Consider the following 23,129-nt stretch of genomic DNA (forward strand, 5'->3'; position numbering starts at 1 on the left):
CTGGGAGGCTGGAGAGGGGGCCACCTGGGATGGGCAGGTACCATTGGCTAAAGGACCTGCGGGAGAATGAACATGTGGTCAGTGGGAGGGATGGGTCAGTCAGGAAGGCAATAACAACTCACGTTTGACAGGTCCTTGGGCCGGGGCCCAATGATTCTTCAGCTCTGCAGCATCTGCCAGCCTCCGCCTTGGTGACCGCTCTGTCCTCGGCCACAGCAGTTATTCTCCAGGGCACTCGCACGCTCCTTGAAGGAGGTGAGGATTCTAATGTCCGGAACACCACTGCCAGTCTGGGCCCTCTCCCAGCGATTGTGGGAGAGCTTTTCCTGAGGTGACACAGAGAGGACATCATTAGCCATACGCATGGTTCAAAGTGATGGAGGGGAGGAGGGAAGGGGGTGGGGAGTGCTGTAACGGAAGGGTTGGGGAGGGTGAAATGGGAGGCGGGTGGAGGGAGGGTTGGGGGCCGCAAGGGGTGTTGGGGGAGGATGCTTGCATGGGAGCGGAAAGGTCTTGGTGGGAGGAAAGGGGGAAGGGGTCTACTCACTGATGCTACCCGGTGTAGGTGGCTGACCGTTTTCCTGCACTGGAGGCCAGTCCTGGTCACACTCCTGGTGCTCAGAGCCACTGCACACCTCCCAGACTGCCCTATGGCTGACCCTCTGGGACCCTCATGAGAACAGGACAACTCTCCTAAACTTCACTGCATCTGACAGCCTCCCCAGATCAGCGTCCATGAATCTTGGGGCAGGTCTCCTGGGCGCCATTGTTGTGAGCTGGCTGGGATTGGCTGAGCAAGTGCTGCTTAAGTGCTGCTCGACCTTGTTAGCAGGAGGCTGGAGAAACTTTATTTGCGGCGAGAAGCCCGTGGGGCCTCGTTTAGTGGACCAATTAATGTTGAATAGCATTGCCGGCCCTGCCAGGCCGAGTGCCGATAAACTCGCGGCAGTTCCCTCTCAATACAACACTTAAAAGATTTGTCCGCAGAATCATGCCAAATATGTTCATTTCTCTTGAGTTGTCCCCATATTTAAATATTTGAAAGTTCACGGTAGATCTTCAATGCATAGTTCTCGAATACATGATAGCCCCTGTGCGTGGTTACAGCTTTTATGGTAACAAGCTATGTTTAAAGTTTCAATCAATTTGCTCTCGGTTTCAGGATTTAGGTTGGGTGAGGAAAGGGAGACAAATAGCCCTGATGGGTGGCTATCGTATTGATTACCCATTTGAGGTGATGTTGTTTGCATTCAGAATGTGAAACGGGTATGTTAAACCGTGTCACTGATTCAGAATGTGACACGAGTATGTTAAACAGTTTCACTGATTCAGAATGTGACACGAGTATGTTAAACAGTTTCACCGATTCAGAATGTGAAACGGGTATGTTAAACAGTGTCACTGATTCAGAATGTGACACAAGTCTGCTAAATAGTGTCACTGATTCAGATTGTGACACGAGTCTGCTAAACAGTATCACTGATTCAGAATGTGACACGAGTCTGCTAAACAGTGTCACTGATTCAGAATGTGACACGTGTATTAAACAGTGTCACCGATTCAGAATGTGACACGCGTTTGTTAAACACTGTCACCGATTCAGAATGTGAATTGAGTCTGTTAAACAGTGTCACTGATTCAGAATGTGACACGAGTCTGTTAAACAGTGTCACTGATTCAGAATGTGACACAAGTCTGCTAAATAGTGTCACTGATTCAGATTGTGACACGAGTCTGCTAAATAGTGTCACTGATTCAGAATGTGACACGTGTATTAAACAGTGTCACTGATTCAGAATGTGACACAAGTCTGTTCAACAGAGTCACTGATTCAGAATGTGACACGAGTATGTTAAACTGTGTCACTGATTATTGATTCAGAATGTGACATGAGTCTGTTAAACAGTGTCACTGATTCAGAATGTGAAGAGTATAGAACATAGAACGATACAGCGCAGTACAGGCCCTTCGGCCCACGATGTTGCACCGACATGGGAAGTCAAAAACTAAAGGCCATCTAACCTACACTATGCCATTATCATCCATATGCTTATCCAATAAACTTTTAAATGCCCTCAATGTTAGCGAGTTCACTACTGTTGCAGGTAGGGCATTCCACGGCCTCACCACTCTTTGCATAAAAAACCTACCTCTGACCTCTGTCCTATATCTATTACCCCTCAATTTAAGGCTATGTCCCCTCATGCTAGCCACCTCCATCCACGGGAGAGGGCTCTCACTGTCCACCCTATCTAACCCTCTGATCATTTTGTATGCCTCTATTAAGTCACCTCTTAACCTTCTCTCTAACGAAAACAACCTCAAGTCCATCAGCCTTTCCTCATAAGATTTTCCCTCCATACCAGGCAACATCCTGGTAAATCTCCTCTGCACCCGTTCCAAAGCTTCCACGTCCTTCCTTTAATGAGGCGACCAGAACTGTACGCAATACTCCAAATGCGGCCGTACCAGAGTTTTGTACAGCTGCAACATGATCTCATGGCTCCGGAACTCAATCCCTCTACCAATAAAGGCCAACACACCATAGGCCTTCTTCACAACCCTATCAACCTATGTGGCAACTTTCAGGGATCTATGTACATGGACACTGAGATCCCTCTGCTCATCCACACTACCAAGAATTTTACGATTAGCCAAATATTCCGCATTCCTGTTATTCTTTCCAAAGTGAATCACCTCACACTTCTCTACATTAAACTCCATTTGCCACCTCTCAGCCCAGCTCGGCAGCTTATCTATGTCCCTCTGTAACCTGCAACATCCTTCCACACTGTCTACAACTCCACCGACTTTAGTGTCGTCTGCAAATTTACTCACCCGACCTTCTGCGCCCTCCTCTAGGTCATTTATAAAAATGACAAACAGCAACGGCCCCAGAACAGATCCTTGTGGTACGCCACTCGTAACTGAACTCCATTCTGAACATTTCCCATCAACTACCACTCTCTGTCTTCTTTCAACTAGCCAATTTCTGATCCACATCTCTAAATCACCCTCAATCCCCAGCCTCCGTATTTTCTGCAATAGCCGACCGTGGGGAACCTTATTAAACGCTTTACTGAAATCCATATACACCACATCAACTGCTCTACCCTCGTCTACCTGTTCAGTCACCTTCTCAAAGAACTCGATAAGGTTTGTGAGGCATGACCTACCCTTCACAAAACCATGCTGACTATCCCTAATCATATTATTCCTATCTAGATGATTATAAATCGTATCTCTTATAATCCTCTCCAAGACTTTACCCACAACAGACGTGAGGCTCACCAGCCTATAGTTACCGGGGTTATCTCTACTCCCCTTCTTGAACAAAGGGACCATATTTGCTATCCTCCAGTCCTCTGGCACTATTCCTGTAGCCAATGATGACATAAAAATCAAAGCCAAAGGCTCAGCAATCTCTTCCCTGGCTTCCCAGAGAATCCTAGGATAAATCCCATCAGGCCCCGGGGACTTATCTATTTTCACCTTGTCCAGAATTGCCAACACTTCTTCCCTCCGCACGTCAATGCCATCTATTCTAATAGCCTGGGTCTCAGCAGTCTCCTCCACAACATTATCTTTTTCCTGAGTGAATACTGACGAAAAGTATTCATTTAGTATCTCGCTTATCTTCTCAGCCTCCACACACAACTTCCCACCACTGTCCTTGACTGGCCCTACTCTTACCCTAGTCATTCTTTTATTCCTGACATACCTATAGAAATCTTTTGGGCTTTCCTTGATCCTACCTGCCAAAGACTTCTCATGTCCCCTCCTTGCTCGTCTTAGCTCTCTCTTTAGATCCTTCCTTGCTTCCTTGTAACTGTCAAGCGCCCCAACTGAAACTTCACACAATGTTAAGTATGTTAAGCAGTGTCACTGATTCAGAATGTGATACGGGTGTCTTAAACAGTGTCACTGATTCAGAATGTGACACGTGTATGTTAAACAGTGTCACTGATTTAGAATATGACACGAGTCTGTTAAACAGTATCACCGATTCAGAATGTGACGAGTATGTTCAACAGTATCACTGATTCAGAATGTGACACGAGTCAGTCAAACAGTGTCACTGATTCAGAATGTGACACGAGTCTGTTAAACAGTGTCACTGATTCAGAATGTGACACGAGTCTGTTAAACAGTGTCACTGATTCAGAATGTGACACGAGTCTGTTAAACAGTGTCACTGATTCAGAATGTGACACGAGTCTGTTAAACAGTGTCACTGATTCAGAATGTGACACGAGTCAGTCAAACAGTGTCACTGATTCAGAATGTGACACAAGTCTGTTAAACAGTGTCACTGATTCAGAATGTGACACGAGTCTATTAAACAGTGTCACGGATTCAGAATGGGGCACGAGTCTGTCAAATAGTTTCACTGATTCAGAATGGGGCACGAGTATGTTAAACAGTGTCACTGATTCAGAATGTGACACAAGTATGTTAAACACAGTGTCACTGATTCAGAATGTGACACGAGTCTGTTAAACAGTGTCACTGATTCAGAATGTGACACGAGTCTATTAAACAATGTCACTGATTCAGAATGGGGCACGAGTATGTTAAACAGTGTCACTGATTCAGAATGTGACACAAGTATGTTAAACACAGTGTCACTGATTCAGAATGGGGCACAAGTATGTTAAAAAGTGTCACAGATTCATATTGTGACACAAGTATGATAAGCAGCATTACTGATTCCGAATGTGACTGGAGTATGTTAAACAGTGAATGTGACACGAGTCTGTTAAACTGTGTTACTGATTCAGAATGTGACACGAGTCTGTTAAACAGTGTCACTGATTCAGAATGCGACACAAGTCTATTAAACTGTGTTACTGATTCAGAATGTTGCACAAATATGTTCAGTGTCACTAATTGAAAATGTGACACGAGTATGTTAAACAGTGTCACTGATTCAGATTGTGACACGAGTGTGTTAAGCAGCATTACTGATTCAGAATGTGACTGGAGTTTGTTAAGCAGTGAATGTGACACGAGTCTGTTAAACTGTTACTGATTCAGAATGTGACACGAGTCTGTTAAATAGTGTCACTGATTCAGAACGTGACACGTGTATGTTAAACCATGTCACTGATTCGGAATGTGATACAATCATATTAAAATGTTTTACTGATCATGATCTACCGGAATCTGTTACATTAATGTTGTGCAATTTTCATGGAAACGATGGCTGTCATCACTAGAAACCAAATCTAATTTAGCACTGGGATAAAAATCACAACATCTTATATATGATTAAAATGCATTTAATTAATGATTTAAACCATTTATCTGTTTTAGCGTAAATAGTTTGTTATTTTGCAGATTCTAACTATTGTTCACACCTACATAATTAATCATAGGGTAGTTAATTCTTCATATGTGCTTCAGATATTAATCTTCAATCCTGTAACACAGAAACATGTGGCAGACAATTTATTTACCTGCAAATCCCCTGGATTTATGGTTCCTTTGTGGCCACAAAAGTCTTCATGTTCAAAACTTCCATTCAACATGTAGGTTACCTTTAATACAGAATCACATTTTGAACAGATTGATACTGATGCACCTGCAACTCTTTAATCCTGTATTTCCATTCAGATTGGTTTTGTAGTTTTACTCCCAAATATTTTGTCTGCTAATTCAGAAACATGTTCAATAGCCGCATGCTTCCCTCCATCATCTAGGCTGTGAGCTTCCCGTGCCGATGAGAGTGAATGAGAGTTTTGGCTGGAACGCCAAAGTTTCTCTCATAACTCACAATGGTTGAGATTGGAGAATCCCACCCAGTATTTTTGATGAATTGTTATTAACCAAATATTAAAGGCATTGAGTTCAAGTTTACAATACCATGGGAGCAGTTTCCAGGGCGACCCACAGCACAGAAAATCTGAAGCTATGTTCAGCTTGTCTGCCCAGGATTTCTCAATTCAACCTCCTCATTTTCCTTTTACTGCCAGGTTTTCGATGAGTATGAATTGGGAGATACCCAACTCCCCAATGTTACATGACATGCTCTAACTCGCCAAGCTTTGTAGCTTGGAAGGAGTTTGAGATGGGAAGAAAGGAGGTGAAAGTGTGATAAAAGATTCCAGGCTGGCAGAGGCTGTGCCTTTTTTCACTGAAGTCTTCCTGGATGAATTGCTGGAAGCTCTGTGGAGTTGGAGAGAGGCCCTGTTCCCAGGAACAGGACAAAACCTGCTGCTGCCACCAAGATGCGGCTGGAGGCAGCCCAGGAGGTCAACAGCAGGAGTATTGGACTGGACTCATGCAGGATGTGCTTTAAATGTCAAATCATTTCCCACCCACTTCTCCTTCAATCTACCATCATCACCCCAATCAAAACTCACCTTGACCCTTTCATCCTTGAAAACTATCATCTCATTTCTAACCTCCCTCTCCTTTCCAAAGTTCTCGGATGTCATAGAGGTCTCCAGTACAGAAAAGGCCCTTTGGCCCATCCTGCCTGCGCCGGTTAAACACAACCACCTAACTATTTGAATGCCATTTTCCAGCAATTTCCCTATAGCCTTGTATACATTGGCATCATATTTGCACATCTAAATACTTCTCAAATGTTCGGAGGGTCTCTGCCTCCACCACCCTTTCAGGCAGTGAGCTCCTGACTCCCACCATCCTCTGGGTGAAAAAAGGTTGTCCTCACATTCCCTCTAAACCTACTGCCTTTACCTTGAATCGATTTCCCTGGTCCTTGATCCCTCCACTAATGGGAAAGGTTTATTCCTGTCTACTCTATCTATGTCTCTCATAATTTTATACATCTCAATCATGTCCTCCTCAGTCTCCTCTGCTCTAAGGAAAACAACCGCAGTCTATCCAATCTCTCTTCATAGTTAAAACTCTCCAGCCCAGGCAACATCCTGGTAAATCTCCCTTGTACCCTTTCCAGTGTTATCACATCCCTCTTGTAATGTAGATTCCTGAGCTGCACACAATATTCTAAATGTGGCCTAACCATTGTGTTGTCACAACCAAAATAACTTCCCATTTTACCCAGAAATCCATGTTTGAATCGCTCCAATCAGGTTCTGCTCCTGTCATAGTCATGAAATGGCTCTTATCAAAGTCACAAAAACATCCTATATAATTGGTGAACTTTCCCTTCTGATCCATCTGGACCTCTCTGCAGCCTGAGACATGTTGGCCACACTAACCTCCTCCAACCCATTCCACCAACATTTGGCTGGTAGAGACTGCTGTCACCTGGGCTGGGATTCTCCCCTACCCGGCGGGGCGGGGGGTCCTGGCGTAGCGGAGTGGCGCCAACAACTCCGGCGTCGAGTCTCCCCAAAGGTGCGGAATTCTCCGTACCTTTGGGGGCTAGGCCCGCGCTGGAGTGGTTGGCGCCACGCCGACTGGCGCCAAAACCGGCACCAACGGCCTTTGACACCCACCGCCCGGCACCAGGGCTGGCTGAAAGGCCTTCGGCGGTTCGCGCATGTGCCGGTGCATCAGCTGCCGCTGACGTCACCACCGGCGCATACGCGCTGGGGGATTGATTTGCTTCCGCCTCCGCCATGGTGGAGGCCGTGGCGGCAGCGGAAGAAAAAGAGTGCCCCCACGGCAGTGGCCCGCCCGGTGATCGGTGGACCCCAATCGCGGGCCAGGCCATCGTGGGGGCACCCCCCGGGGTCCGATCGCCCCGTGTCCCCCCCCCCCCCCCCCCCCCCCAGGACCCCGGGGGCCTTCTCGCGCTGCCGATCCCGCCGCCACCAGAGGTGGTTCAAACTGTGGCGGCGGGAGAGGCCTCTCAGCAGCGGGACTTCGACCCATCGCGAGCCGGAGAATCGCCGCAGGGGGCTCGCCGATCAGCGGGGCGTGATTCTCGTCCCCGCCAATTCCCGGGTGGCGGAGAATTCCGGCCACGGCGGGGGCGGGATTTTTGCCGATCCCGGGCGATTCTCCGACCCTGCAGGGGGGGGTCGGAGAATTTTGCCCCGGTTCCATTCTTGTCAACCCAATGATAGTCAGAGAATCACCTTTGATGACTTCACTTCCTGCTCCCACACCTTGATTTCCATTGCCCCCTCACCCAAGGATCTATTTTTGCCCCCTTCCTAATTCTCATCCACATGCTGCTCCTCAACATCCGAAAACATGTCCAACTCCATATGTAGGCTGACCTCACTGTCTCTAAATTATATACCTCTCTGACCTCACTGTCTCTGAATTATATACCTCTCTGACCTCACTGTCTCTGAATTATCAGACTGCTGATTCAACATCCAGTGCTGGATGAGCAGAAGTTTCCTCCAACGCATTCCTGGTTGGTCTCATACATTCTACCCCTCCATATGCCTCCTTGGGGCCATCCAGAACACCAAGTCCAATTCACCCGTCACCCCTCTGTCTGTTGTCTGATATTGGCTCTCGGGTTAATCACTTCACCATTCCTAACTGTGCCTTCGATTTCCCAGGCCCCAGGCTCTGGAGTAACCTGGCTGCCTTCCTACCTCGCTTTCTTCCTGTTTAAAACTGATTTATCTCATCAATTCTTTGGTCATTTGACCCAATAGCTTCTTCTGTGGCTCAGTGTAACTCTCCTGTGAAGCACCTTGGGATATGTTGTTATATTAAAGGCAACACATAAATGGAAGTTGTTGTTGATGGATAGTTTATGAATAATGGAAGACCTTCGAACAGGAGGTATCGGAGTTCAGAAGGTACATTTTCACAAGAGAGAAAGGAAGTAACGAGAGAGCTCCCAGGATGATTAATGATACAAAGAATAAAATGAGAGAGAAAAAGTAGATGTCTGACAAATGTAAAGTCTATGGTATAGTAAGTGAGTACAGAAAGTGATTGTCTCCCTAGACAAAGAAAAGGCCTTCAACAGAGTCGAGTGGAAGTACCTCATAGAGGTACTGGAATGGTTCGGGCTTGGAACAGGGTTCACCTCCTGGGTGAAGCTCCTGTACAACGCTCCTATGCCGAGCGTAGAGACGAACAACACCAGCTCCCAGTATTTCCAGCTGCACAGGGGCACCAGGCAGGGATGCTCGTTGTCCCCATTGCTGTTCACCCTAGTGATCGAACCACGAGCAAAGAACTGGAGGGGGATCCAAAGAGCAGGCAGAGAGCACAGTCTTGTTCTATGCGATGAGCTGTTCCTCTATATTTCAGACCCACAAAGCAGAATGGAAGGTATCATTGTGCTCCTAAAAGAGTTTGGGGCCTTCTCGGGCTACAAACTCAACATGAGCAAAAGCGTGATTTTCCCAGTGAACCCGCAAGGGGGAGGGGCAGCACTGGTGGGACTGCCGTTTAAACAAGCCCGACACAAATTCCGCTACCTGGGGATCCAAATCGCTCATGACTGGATGGAAGTTTACAAATGAAATCTAACCAATCTGGCAGAGGAAGTAAAGAAGGACCTGCAGAGGTGGGACATACTCCCACCCTCCCTTGCGGGAAGAGTGCAGGCGATCAAAATGAACGTGATGCCTGGGCACCTCTTCCTGCTTAGATCCATCCCGATCTATATCCCCAAGGCCTTTTTCAACTCACTGCTAGGATCCGAAAGAAGGTCATACAGAAAATAAAGTCCAGAGGGGGTTAGGCCTTGCCAAACCTACAGTACTACCACTGGGCAGTGACAGCAGATAGAGGATGAGATGGATAAAGGAGTTAGAAGCCGAGTGTGTGCATGCGGTGAAGATCGCCTGCAGGGGCACCTCGCTCCGGGCCCTCGCCACGGCGGCACTCCCATCCCCACCCAAAAACACTCTAGCAGCCCAGTGGTGGTAGCTACCCTCCAGACCTGACTGAAATGTCTGACAAAGCCCCCATCTGCAACAACCATATGTTCATGCCAACACTCTCCCTCTGCCCTATGGGAAGCACCGAAGGTTGTCATTAGAGGAGAAATAATACCTTTTAAGGTCCACATAGAGCAGGAGGCAAGAAGGGAATGGGAAAAACTAGTCAACGATATCATAGAAGTAGATCGTAAGTATGTGTACACCTCATCCTAAGAACTATTAGCGGAAAGAAGTGTTATATTACCTTTGGTGGTAATATGTCGGTGTTCTTTGCCTTTTTATCCAGAATGGTCTGATGCGTTCATGACAAAGAAACCACCAATCATTAGATTGAATCAAAACTAATTTATGGATAACGATTAATTAAATGAAGTTTGCACACACTACTGAGCTCTAATTTATTTTAAATATAAATTTAGAGTACCCAATTCATTTTTTTCCAATTGGGGGTAATTTAGCGTGGCCAATCCACCTACCTTGCACATCTTTGGGTTGTGGGGGCGAAACCCACGCAAACGCGGGGCGAATGTGCAAACTCCACACGAACAGTGACCCAGAGCCGGGATGGAATTTGGGACATCGTCGCCGTGAGTCAGCAGTGCTAACCACTGCGCCACCGTGCTGCCCTTCGACTGAGCTATAATTAATAATAAAGTAATATTGAAAAATGTCTCGCAATAATCAATAATCTAGTAGTCAGTAATGAGATCCTTGTGTTAACTCTCTCTTATCTATTCTACTCCTTGTGCTGTACTCAGTCTTTCTCCTATGCTAACTACCCAGCATTCCCCGAGGTCTGATATTTATACTGAGAACTAGTGGTGCCTTCTAGTGTTTGAATTACACTGAGATGTAACAATTAACCCTTCACTGGTGCGCCTATATACATATCATTACAAGGAGAAAACTGCAAACATAGTTTATGATCACTGCAGATGGGGCAGTACGACAGCTGAGGTGAGCTAAATGGGCTATTTACGAATATGGGGAGAAGGCAAGTCAGCTTCTGGCATTTCAACTGAGGAAACAGGAGTTTGAGAAGGAGATTGCCCAGATTAGGACACAGGATGGTCTCGGATTTATACAGGTCGGACCCTCCATGAGATGGGGATGATATGGTGGAATTCCTGGGTGAGTTGGAGTTTCCCAAGGTGGGGGAGGAGTTACGAGAGGACCTTGAAGCTCCACTGGAGTTGGATGAGATCAAACAGGCAATGTAACTGCAGTCGGGGAAGGCACCAGGACCTGATGGGTTCCTGTTGGAATTTTCTAAAAAGTTCATAGACCTCTTAGCCCCTCTATTGTGAGGGATTTTCAGGGACTCCTCAGAGAAAGGTGCTTTGCCACTGATGCTGAGGCAGGCTTTGATTTCCCTGCTTTTGAAAAAAGACGAGGGCCCCTTAGACTGTGGGTCGTATTGTCCAATCTCCCTTTTAAATGTGGATGTGAAGCTGTTAGGTAAGGTGCGGGAATTAAGACTAAAACCTTATCTGCCAGAGGTGGTGGGGAAAGACAATACGGGTTTCTTAAGGGGAGGAGGTTGTCAGTGAATGTGAGACGACTGTTGAATGTGGTGCTTGCTCCAGGGGAAGGTCGGGTCCCAGAGATCATAATCTCGCTCCACGTGGAGAAGGCGATTGTCCGGGTAGAGTGGGACTATCTGTTTGCGGTTTTAGAAGAATTTGGATTTGGGCCGAGCTCTGTAGTATGAGTGCAGCTGTTAATTGCGACCCCATTTGCCAGTATTTGCACTAACAAAATGACCTCTGACCCCTTTTGTCTTTACAGAGGTACCAGGCAGGGATGACTGTTGTCACCTTTGTTGTTTGCTCTAGCAATAGAGCCATGGCCCTGGGGTCCTCAAATACATGGGGAGGAATAGTTAGAGGTCGGGTGGAACGCAGGGTCTCGCTGTACATCGACAACGTACTATTATATATGAGGGATCCAGAGGCGTCAATAAATAACATTATGGGAATCTTGCAGTGTTTTGGGATCTTTTCTGGTTACAAGATAAATATAGGAAAGAGTGAATACTTTGTGGTTGGGTTGATGAGGTGGTGGTGGTGGTGGTGGTGGAGGTGGTTTAGGGGAGTGTCGTTCCAGCTAGCTGGAAATCACTTTTGGATTTGGGAGTTCAGATGGCAAGGGACTGGGGGAAACTTCGGAGGTTGAAATTATACGAAGCTGGTGGCAAAGGTCACAGCGGACTTGCAAAGTTGGGGGGGGGGGGGGTCCCCACTATCCCAGGCGGGCCGCATTCATTCTGTTAAAATGAACATCTTACTAAGATTTTTATTCTTATTCCAGTGCCTTCGATATTCTTACCCAAGATTCTTTTCAGAGAGATTGACCATCTGGTGACTGGGTTTATTTGGACGGGTGAGAGCTCAAGAATCAGGAGGACGTTGCTCCAAAGGGAGAGACAACTAGGGGACTATCAATACTATTATTGGACAGCTAATACTGGAAAGGTGCTAAGTGGTTCAGAGATTTGGATAAACTTTGGGTTCAGGCGGAAGCAGAATCTGTGATGGAAGCAAGCCCAATGGCGCTGGTATCAGCTCCGTTACCGGTGGTACCAAAGAAACACTCGTCTAATTTGGTGGTCGTAGCACGTTAGAAATTTGGAGGCAACTCTGTAATAATATGTATAATCTAAGGAGAGTTAACAAGATGATGTTCATGTATATCAACACTAGATGGCATAATTAAGTAGTCTTATAAAAGGCTGTGTCTCTAAGCATTCAGGGAGAAGCTGAATGAGAAGGATAGTGTGAGGTTGAGTTAGAGTGTTAGTTGTATTAGAGAGACATAATAGATTACTGGAACATAGATTCAATACTGTTATTTTGTTAGCTATTACGCAGTAGAGTGTGCGAACCATTTAAAGTAGTGTAAAATAAACTAGCTTTGTTTTAAAGATATACAATCCAGCCTAATATTCAGAGAGGAAATAAAATCCTTAGTGTGACCTTGAGCCAAAAATACTCAAATTTAACAAATTTAAGTAAACTTTATGACTTTTAGCTATCTTGGAGAACAATGCAAGAAACATTACAAACTCCTCATCATTTTAACTTGAGAACCGCCTCCAGGCTGACTCCTACCTGTGCGAAACAGTTATTCGAACCCACTAGGTCAGATGTGAAATTTAGGGAATGGAAGGATAAAAGTTTACAGAATGTGGGAGACTTATTTTTAAAAGGTCGGTTCGGTAGCTTTGGGGAACTGAAAGAATAATGTGGGCTCACGGATGCTGACGGATTCAGGTATCTCCAGAGGCACAATTGGGTCAAAAAATACTTTTCATCTTTTCCGATGAAGAAGCCTTCAACCTTGCTCGAGAGGACCTTATCCTGTTCTAGTTCGGATATGGCCAGGTATATACCAGCGAATGACGGGAGAGGAAACAAGCTCTGTTCAGGATGTGAAGGCCAAGTGGATGGAGGAACTGGGCCCACTCTTGGAGGAGGAGGTTTGGAGCGCGGCATTGTGGAGGGTGAAATTGACCTCGTCCATTGCGAGGCTGAGTCTCGTCCAACTGAAAGTGGTGTTCCGAGCACACCTAACAAAGGCTAGAATGAGTCGATTGTTTGAAGAGGTGGATGATGGATGTGATCGGTACCTGGAGGACCCGGCACATCATGCACACATGTTCTGGTCATGCTCAAAACTGGTGGACTTCTGAAGTCCAATTTTGAGTCAGTCGACAATCCTGAACATTGGGTTGGAGCCTTGCCCATTGGTGGCGATTTTTGGGGTTTCGGCTGTGCCGGAACTCCGAACTGGGATGGGGGCAGATGCCCTGGCCTTTGCCTCACTGGTGACAAGGACGCAGATCCTCGTGGGCTGGAGGTCAATTACACCGCCAAGCATCTTGACATGGCTGGGTGACTTGATGGGAGTTTTTACACCTTGAGAAGGTTACTTTAATAGTGAGAGGGTCAGTGGAAGCGTTTTACTGTAGATGACAACCATTTATATTGTACTTTAAAGAGCTGGTCACTGTTAGCTGTTGGTGGGGAGGGAGGGGTGAATGGGAACAGGATGGGTGGGGGACTTAGTAACTAAATTCTACATTTGTAAGGGAAGAGTGGGTGGGGAGGGCATTCTTACTGTTTAATTGTTATTGTGTTTTTGTAGGTTTTGTCCTAAAATTGTGAAAAGGTTTCAATAAAATTATTTTTTAAAAACCATGTCAAAAACTGAAGACAGGCCATTTGTGAAATAAGTAAATCACTTACTACTGTATATACATATATACCTCCATTTAACCTACTGTCCACCTTGAACAGAGCTACGACAGGGTGATTGATATTATTTCAAAGACAATCAAAAAGAAAGGAGTAATTATTATAATTCTGATGTTAAATTAGAGTATTTTTGGCTCAAGGTCACGCTAAGGATTTTATTTCCTCTCTGAATATTAGGCTGGATTGTATATTGCTGCAGGTGCACTCTGAGGAGCTATTTGTACAATGGATCCATTGGCAGGTCACACAGCAATTCAGGGTCAGGGTTCACAACTTTTAGTTTTTCTATTGTCAAGGAAACTTGAATCCTTTTCCAGCTGTGAGGCCACAATGGTCACGTCCGCAGGCACAACTGGCCTGAGATCACTTCCTCTCTGACAGTCATGAGATACACTTGGGGTGAGACAGTCTAATACCCCTTCACAAGAAAACAAAACACTCACTGGCTCAGCAGCTACCATCCAGGGTCGGCAAAAGAGATTGCAACTGAATCCAAATATAGTAACAAACTCCTCTATAATTCCCCAATGCCAATCAGTCCAAGACAATTCACTTCTTGAAAGGACATTGAACAGAGAGGTGTACGAGAATGGGTATGAGGCTGAAAGAGAGAGGGGTAGAAATTGAGAATGTGTGTGAGAATGTATGTAAACGTGTTTTCGCCACAACATCTCAGCTCCCTCAGTTAACTGTAACTGTTTTTATTTTAATGAAAGGTCTTGTAACCAGAGGATTCTCAGTGAGCTGCAAGGCTTCTTGAATTTCCAGGGCATTGGTTCTCAGATGAACATGAAATCAAAACAGGTTTAAGAGAAACCTTCCACTTTCAAGGTATGGCTGTTTGTTGCCTGTCATGTTATTCACCCTGGGGTAACACGGACTGGAACTGGATGCAGTTAGACTGGAAAGCAGACACGAAACTTAGACGTTGGTTCAATATTATTTATTGAACTTCTGTAACAGTGCACACAGCTTGCTGTGGGTTGACACTCTACTACTCTAAGTGTGCTAACTATAACTAACTAGACCAGACTAGCTCTGAGCCATGTGTAAAAGGTGCTAACTGATATATACACCCTGACTGTCACTACAGTTGTCACCAGTGGAAAGAGGTGGAGTGCTGATGCCTCGTGAGTTTTATCGTGGGAAACCCCCCCCCTCTAGTGTTCTGTCTGGTGATTGGTTGTGTTCTGCCCTGTGTGTTGATTGGCTGTACTGGGTGTCTGTCACTGCCTGTCTGTATCTCATTATGTGCATGAGTGCATATTATGATATTACATTGGCTGTTTAGTTAGCTACAGCCAGTTCAATGACATTGTACTGTCTCTCTGCCTCAGAACAGTTCCTTCGGGAAACATGTGACCTGCTACAAGTCCAACGTCCTTTTCAAAATGTGATATTTTAGGCCAATAAACAACCTCAGGGGGCGGCGTGAATCCCGCCCCGCCACTCCGATGCCGGCTGCCGTATTCTCCGGCGCCGGTTTTCAGGCGGGGGCGGGGATCACACCACGCCGGTTGGGGACCATTGGCAGCAGCCCCCCCCGGCAATTCTCCAGGCCCCGATGGGCCGAGCAGCCGTCGGTTTCTGGCCAGTCCCGCCGGCGCAAAATGGACATGGTCCCACATCGCGGGACCTGGCTGGTAGGCCGGCTGGTGCGGTCCTCGGGGGGGGGGGGGGGGGGGGGCGCTGGGGAATCCAGCCCCGGGTGGGGGCCCCACGGTGGCCTGGCCCGCGATCGGGGCCCACCGATCTGCAGGCGGGTCTGTGCCGTCGGGGCACTCCTTCGTTCCGCGCCAGCTTCTGCAGGGCTCTGCCATGGCCGGCGTGGATAAGACACCCCCCGAACATGCGCAAGAATACGCTGGCCGGTCTGCAAATGCGCAGAACCACGCCGGTGGTTCTATGCAAGCGCTAACCCGCGCCAGCCCTTTGGCGCCGGTTGCCATGGCACCAACCCCTCCGGCCTCGGCCTAGCCCCAGAACTGCGGAGGATTCTGCAACTTCTGGTTGGCCCGACGCCTGAGTGGTTCACGCCATTTTTTTACGCCAGCGTCGGGACATCGGGGGTTTCGTGAGAAACCCACTCCCTCTGTTTGCACACCTTGAGAGCTTGATGAGGAGCCATCACAATGTAATGAAATGATGTGGAGATGCCGGCGTTGGACTGGGGTGAGCACAGTAAGAAGTCTTACAACACCAGGTTAAAGTCCAACAGGTTTGTTTCAAACGCGAGCTTTCGGAGCGCAGCTCCTTCCTCAGGTGAATGGCGAGGTATGTTCCAGAAACATTTATATAGACAAAGTCAGAGATGCCAGACAATGCTTAGAATGCAGGCATTTGCAGGTAATCAAATCATTACAGATCCAGGGAGAGGGATAATCACAGGTTAAAGAGGTGTGAATTGTCTCAAGCCAGAACAGTTGGTAGGATTTTGCAAGTCCAGGTCAGATGGTGGGGGGTGGATGTAATGCAACATTAATCCAAGATCCCTGTTGAGGCCGCACTCATGCGTGCGGAACTTAGCTATAAGTTTTTGCTCGGCAATTCTGCGTTGTTGCGTGTCCTGAAGACCGCCTTGGAGAACGCTTACCCGGAGATCAGAGGCTGAATGCCCTTGACTGCTGAAGTGTTCCCCGACTGGAAGGGAACATTCTTGCCTGGTGATTGTCGCACGATGCCCGTTCATTCGTTGTCGCAGTGCCTGCATGGTCTCGCCAATGTACCACGCTTCGGGACATCCTTTCCTGCAGCGTAAGAGGTAGACTGCATTGGTCGAGTCGCACGAGTATGTGCCGCGTACCTGGTGGGTGGTGTTTCCATGTGTAATGGTGGTATCCGAGTCGATGATCTGGCATGTCTTGCAGAGATTGCCTGGCAGGGTTGTGTGGTGTCGTGGTCGCTGTTCTGAAGGCTGGGTAATTTGCTGCAAACAATGGTTTGTTTGAGGTTGCGCGGTTGTTTGAAGGCCAGTAGTGGGGGTGTGGGGATGACCTTGGCAAGATGTTCATCTTCATTGATGATGCGTTGAAGGCTGCGAAGAAGATGTCGTAGTTTCTCCGCCCCAGGAAAGTACTGGATGACGAAGGGTACTCTGTCAGTGGTGTCCCGTGTTTGTCTTCTGAGGAGGTCGGTGCGGTTTTTTGCTGTGGCGCGTTGGAACTGTCGATCAATGAGTCGAGCGCCATATCCCGTTCGTACGAGAGCATCTTTCAGCATCTGTAGGTGTCTGTTACGCTCCTCCTTGTCTGAGCAGATCCTGTGTAATTACACAACGCAAACTACACAAAGAGAAACTACGACACCTTCGTAGCTCGTGTTTGAAACAAACCTGTTGGACTTTAACCTGGTGTTGTAAGACTTCTTACAATGTAATGAAAGGTTGATGGAATCTATTTCACCTTTCACACATAGGGATTTGATGTCCCTGGTGAACCAGGAAGACAAGCTGTCTGCCAACCGCATTGTCTGTATGTTCAGGTCCATCCTTAAACAATGATTCTCTGCCCCCCCCCCCCCCCCCCCCTTGGAACAAGGGCACATTGGCTCTGCCAGGCTGGCACTTTGGCAGTGCCCAGATGGCACTGCCAAGCTGGCAGGATCACTCCCAGGTGTCAGGGTGGCACTGTCAAGGGACTGAGGGGAGCCATGCCCATGTAAGGAGGGTGGAGGGGGGTTTGAAGGGTGGGAGTGTGCAGGGCAGAGAGGAGGTAGGGGCCTCAGGGAGGCTGGGGGGTGGCGGTTGACGGTCCTGGAAGGAGAGGGGGCTGTGTGTGTAAGAAGCCTGAATGGTGTGGTCCCCAGGGACCCCATAGCGGTGGGTCCTCACTTGAGGGGATGTGGGGTAGTGCCCACATGTGTGGAGGGGGGGGGGGGTGACATTGCCCATGGGTGGGGCATGTCTAAGCTCACTTAGAGATCAGGACATCCTTTCAAAATGGCGGCCCGATCTCAGAGTTCAGCTCCTCAGTGCTAAAACAAATTCTAAGGGCACGGTCTACTGGCCATGTCTCGCTGGAAAAGCAGCTCGGTGCCGCGCTGCGTGGTCGGTGAAAGCTGGGAGACCCCGCTCCAGGGATGTACCCAGCTTGCAATGCCTCACGAGATTCAATGCCTTGGTGCCACCTTGGTACCGCACCAGTGAAAGCCTGGTACCCTGGCGGTGCCAATGCTGTCAAGGTGCCAAGCTGGCATTTTTTTGCACCCTTGCCATCCCGGCATGGGTGTTTGGGGGGAAGGTGGGCAGGGTGGGGGACCAAGGGACCCACCCATGTTGCGTTCGGGCTGGATGGGGGGGGGGGAGTTTTTTTTTGTGGACCTCGGATATCGAGGCGTTCTGATTTCATAGAATTTACAGTGCAGAGGGAGGCCATTCGGCCCATCGAGTCTGCACCAGCTCTTGGACAGAGCACCCTACCCAAGGTCAACACCTCCACGCTATCCCCATAACCCAGTAACCCCACCCAACACTAAGGGCAATTTTGGACACTAAGGGAAATTTATCATGGCCAATCCACCTAACCTGCACATCTTTGGACTGTGAGAGGAAACCGGAGCACCCGGAGGAAACCCACGCACACACGGGGAGGATGTGTAGACTCCGCACAGACCCTGGAGCCGTGAAGCCATTGTGCTATCCACAATGCTACCGTGCTGATCTCTCGCTACAATGCGGAGTTCCGGCAGGCGGAGCTCCCCCTTGTAAAAAACGGGGCTATGTGCGACCTCGGCCGGCGGTTCTCCGTGTAGGCACCTTATTCAAAGCAAGTCGTGTTGAGTAGCCATATATTACTCAGCACTGCGAGTGCCGGTAACTCATGGCTAAATGTGCTCGCTCAGGGTCTTTGTTCGCTTTTGGGAAGATCGTGCCCAAAATGTGGGCTAAACCGGTGAGAAACTCCCCTGGGCCCAAAATAGTGACTAAGGGCAAGATTCTCCGGCTGTGTTTGCCCAGCAGATGGAGAATTCCGCCCCAGGTCAATGGTGTTCTCCATTGTACACGGCTTGCCCGTGGATTTTTTGCGGCCAGCGGGGCGGGAAAATCCAGCCCGAAGTGTCATTGATTAGCGGTGGGGGAGTCGCTGGCAGAGCCGGAGGGAAACTCACTAAAAAGCCCATCACAAATGAACTTCAAAATATTTTGGGAGAATTTTGCACTTTATTCCCTCGGAGAGTGAATCCCGTGCGAATCACATTTCTGTTGAGTGTGCTATCCATTCCATGGTTTAGGACATGCAAATGAGCCAGCACTCTGCTGGTGCAAATTGAGAGCAACTCCTGGCCCAGCGGCCGTTGTAACTGCTGGGGTCGGAATTAGCACTAAAGAGCCTGACAGTTGGAATTGATTTTAAGCACTCCACTCACCACACACTCAGTGTGGCAATGACGATGGCTCAGAGAAGACCTGAGTTTGGGGGCCCAAGGTGGACTCACAGCTCCATGTCAGTGAGGAGAGGTGGGTCACCTTCTTCCGCAAGGTGGGCCACACAATCATGTCTGCCTCCTGAACAGTGCCTGAGAGGTGGCGGCAGAGGCAGTCAATGGTACCAACCTCACCAGGAGGAGACAGCTTGTGTTCCTGAGGGCTAAGGGTCACTGGTGAGTCCGCTGTCCTGAGAGGGGCAGAGAAGCAGGGAGGGTATTAAATGCCATAGTGCAGGTGTCCTTTGTTTGGGTGAGCTCTGCTAATCCCCTGCTTCCTCTGTAGTGGGGCAACGCTTCTGAGCAGTGCCAACACCTGGTGGGTCCCTGATTGAGCTTGGCCACGCCCATCCCCTTGATGATACTGCTGGAATATGAGGCTGTCTAGAGGTGCGGCCTATGTGAGCTCCCACTTCACCAGATGCTCTCTGAATAGTCACAGGACACAGTGAACAGTCAGCGGTATGAGCAACCAGGAGCATTAAATCACATGGTGCAGCAATGACGGTCTGAACCAGGCCACCTCGATCCCGAAGGGGACACCCCAAGTCCATGGACTTGGCACCAAGTTGTTCCCCGTTACTACCCTGCCCTAGCAGCCACCCCCCAGCAACCCTGACCCATTTTTAGTTTTTTTACCCTCTTGCTTCCCTTCAACAGCGATAGTGCCCAGCCCCCGTTTGGAAATACCTGCACCAATTTGTGCCCGCGTGACTTCTGGCTGAGAGGGGCAGAGCTTAGCGAAGGGGTGGAGCATGAAGTGTCCAACCTACTAATGATATTTAAATCCTTCTTGTGGGGCACAAACTTCAATAACAGCACCAGTGAGGGATTGGAGCATGGCGACTGTTTCGGCGCCGTGTGAAAATTGCGATTTTTTTTCCTTGCATGCAATTCTCCGCTTGGTCTCAATTCTCGCTGGTTTTGGCGGGAAGGGGAGGTAGGTACTCAAAATTGTGAAGAGCTTAGATTGAGAATATAAGGATAAACTCTTTTCAGGGGCAGAGGGGTCAGTCATCAGAGGAACAGATTTAAGAGAATTGCCAAAGTTACCTTAGTCAGCACGTGGAAACATTTTTACCCAGGCTGGTGTGATCTGGACTTCATTCTCTGAGAGGTAGGTGGTAGATAATTCAATGATAAATTTCAAAAGGAAATCAGACAAACATTTGAAGTGAATAATGTTGCAGGGGAGTGGGAGTGGCCCATTCAATGAGCCAGCACAGGATATGATGGGCTGAATTCTCTTGTGTCTGATGTTCCTATAATTCTATCATACTAACGAGAAACATATATTTCTGAAATGAATGATTCACTCACAGTTTCAAACCCTCTGTGAGGATGGTCAGGAAACCCTGCAGGCTTGGAAACTTTAAATTCATCCAGCAGCAAGAATGGATCCAAATTCTTTAACTGTCAATAATAAGAATTGTTTAACAATACTGAGCCAACTGGACGCACGCACGTGATACAATAATGTTCAATGATTAAACGAACTGAGCAGTAAATCCAGGGCTGAATTGTTAAATAGTTGGCGCTGCCAGCTCTATCCCCGCAACGTACACGTAAAGCTAATCTGTGAAGAGCGAACAACGACACTGCACAAAAACCACTGATGGAACCATCAATTCACCAGACACGTGTTTCCGGTGTGAATCTAGGCTTTAATCGACTAACTTCAGAGCCAGCCTGTTACCTGTCGATGAACTCGTAGTGACCCAGGCTGACTCTGGACACGGGTATTTATACAGCTGCACTAGGGGGAGGAGTCGTGGGCAGAACCAAGGGTGGAGCCCAGTACAAGTTCCTAAGTGCTTCCAGCGCTACTCCCCCTAGTGGTAGGACAGCGCTACTGCGCTTACAACAACAGTGTGAATGAACATATTACATTCACCACAACCACATATTGAATTCCGTAGACCCACAAACATTGCAGCAGGAGCCAAGTAGGTATCAATTTGGAAACTCTCCATCTAAGGCAGCATTGCAGGCTGGGTAATTGGATATATTCAAGGTCGAGTAATAGAGAGTTCTGATCAGCAAGGGAGTCAATGGTTACCGGGGGTAGGCAGAATGTGGAATTAGGGCCACAATCAGGTCAGCCATGATCATATTGAATAGTGGAGCAGGCTTGATGGGCCGAGTAGCCTACTCCTGCTTCTATTTCTTATGATTCACATCTTCGCAATCCAAACGAAAGAAAGCCTGAAAGACTGATTGGTGCTGCTGTGATGTGCTGAGTACCAGGCTGGGATTAAGTGCCAGGGCAATATTATGGGATGTGTTGGCAATATGATGTGCTGGCATGACATTCTGGTGTGATGTTTGATGATGATGGGCGGAGCAGCATGTCTTCCAGAGTTTCCAGCCCACTGATGGAAATGACCATTGCTGAGGCTGCAGGGAGAGATAGAGGACACTCCCACATTGAGGCACGCCCTCAAACCCAGGGAAAGCTCTTTCTAACCATGTTGGGTAAAGGCAAGCAGAGAGACCTTGGCAATTGGGTAGGGGGGGGGGGGGGGTTTGCACCCCCGAGGTGTGACGCTGAAGTACCGGGGGGCAGCCACAACCCACAAAAACCCACTGGGGGGGGGGGGGGGGGGGGGTGCCAGGTTGCATCTGGCGGTCTCTTAATGCAGTGGTGGCAAATCCCGGAGCTGGTAAAATGCTGGCGGAGGGGGCAATGGCCAATAATTGGCCCACTTTCAGTCAGCAGGCAGTCTTGCTGCTGAGGCACCCACCAAGGTGACAGACTGAAAGATGTTGAGTGCCCCTCCCAAAGCCCGTGACTGCCATTTTAGGAGGCCTCCCACCTCCCGGCCTGGATCCAGGGAACTGGCCAAATCCAACCCAAAGAGAAGGAAGTAATACATTAAAAATGTCACATTTTTAAAAATCACTAAAAGGAAATCACTACTTGAAAAAATGAAACTCCAGAAGAATAACATCCTGAGCTCGAGTGGTTGACTGTAACTGCATTAACAATTACCATGTCATTATAAAGGTACTTACACAATGAAACTCTGATTTAGCTTTCTGAAGTGAGTTTAATAGGCAATTAATATGCAACTCCAACAGGTTCCTAAACAAAACAGTGGGCAAAGTCAGTGGGTGGGCAGCAGCATATTCTGCACCTTTTTCTTCACCCTATGACTAGTGCTGATTGATTTGCAAGTTAATAATGAGGTACTTCATGAAATAGCCCATTATTGCTCCAGCACAGCTTCCATTACTGGCGTTGGATCCATTGGGAATGGCCAATAGGATCTAACAACGAATTTCAATCAAGGTGGCCATGTGCTTCTACAATTGTCCGCATCTCTCTTGTATTGACTGTGGTGGAGAGGGTGTACAGTCAATCTGGGTTCCTGACCCTCCTCTGATAACAGGGACATACACTGGAAAGCATTTGCGTGCTTGCCAGGAAAAGGCCAATTTAAGTCGGCTCTGATTCTCTTTATCGTTAAAGAACAAAATGCCTCCATTAGCATGCTCGTGAGTATATTTTCAATTCCCAGTGAGCTGGGAGGACAAATTGAAATGCTGGTTAACAGCTCCACAATATTCCTATCGGTTTAAAGTTTGGGAATGTATGCCTGAATTTAATCTGGAGGGCCAGCGGGGAAAGCTCGACATTCCCTCAAAAGAATAC

General features: G+C 47.9%; 2 protein-coding genes across 12 annotated transcripts in view; one reads left to right on the forward strand and one right to left on the reverse strand.

Moving 5' to 3' along the window:
• The window catches only part of pir (pirin), a 130,849-nt gene that overhangs the window by 96,022 nt on the left and 11,698 nt on the right, over positions 1-23,129 (reverse strand). For 9 of the 11 annotated variants that reach the window (XM_038802736.1, XM_038802734.1, XM_038802732.1 and 6 more), the window contains 2 exons: positions 20,795-20,887; positions 5,460-5,540 (listed from right to left, as the gene is read on the reverse strand). In XM_038802736.1, coding sequence (XP_038658664.1) covers positions 5,460-5,540; positions 20,795-20,887 — 174 coding nt within the window. Of the gene's footprint in view, positions 1-122; positions 327-5,459; positions 5,541-20,794; positions 20,888-23,129 lie in introns of all 11 variants that reach the window. The other 2 variants (XM_038802735.1, XM_038802730.1) reach the window with 2 other exon arrangements.
• The window catches only part of LOC119969293, a 156,901-nt gene that overhangs the window by 32,049 nt on the left and 101,723 nt on the right, over positions 1-23,129 (forward strand). The gene's annotated exons all lie outside the window — the stretch shown is intronic.

The sequence above is a fragment of the Scyliorhinus canicula genome, chromosome 7 (assembly GCF_902713615.1).
Source record: "Scyliorhinus canicula chromosome 7, sScyCan1.1, whole genome shotgun sequence".
NCBI lineage: Eukaryota > Metazoa > Chordata > Chondrichthyes > Carcharhiniformes > Scyliorhinidae > Scyliorhinus > Scyliorhinus canicula.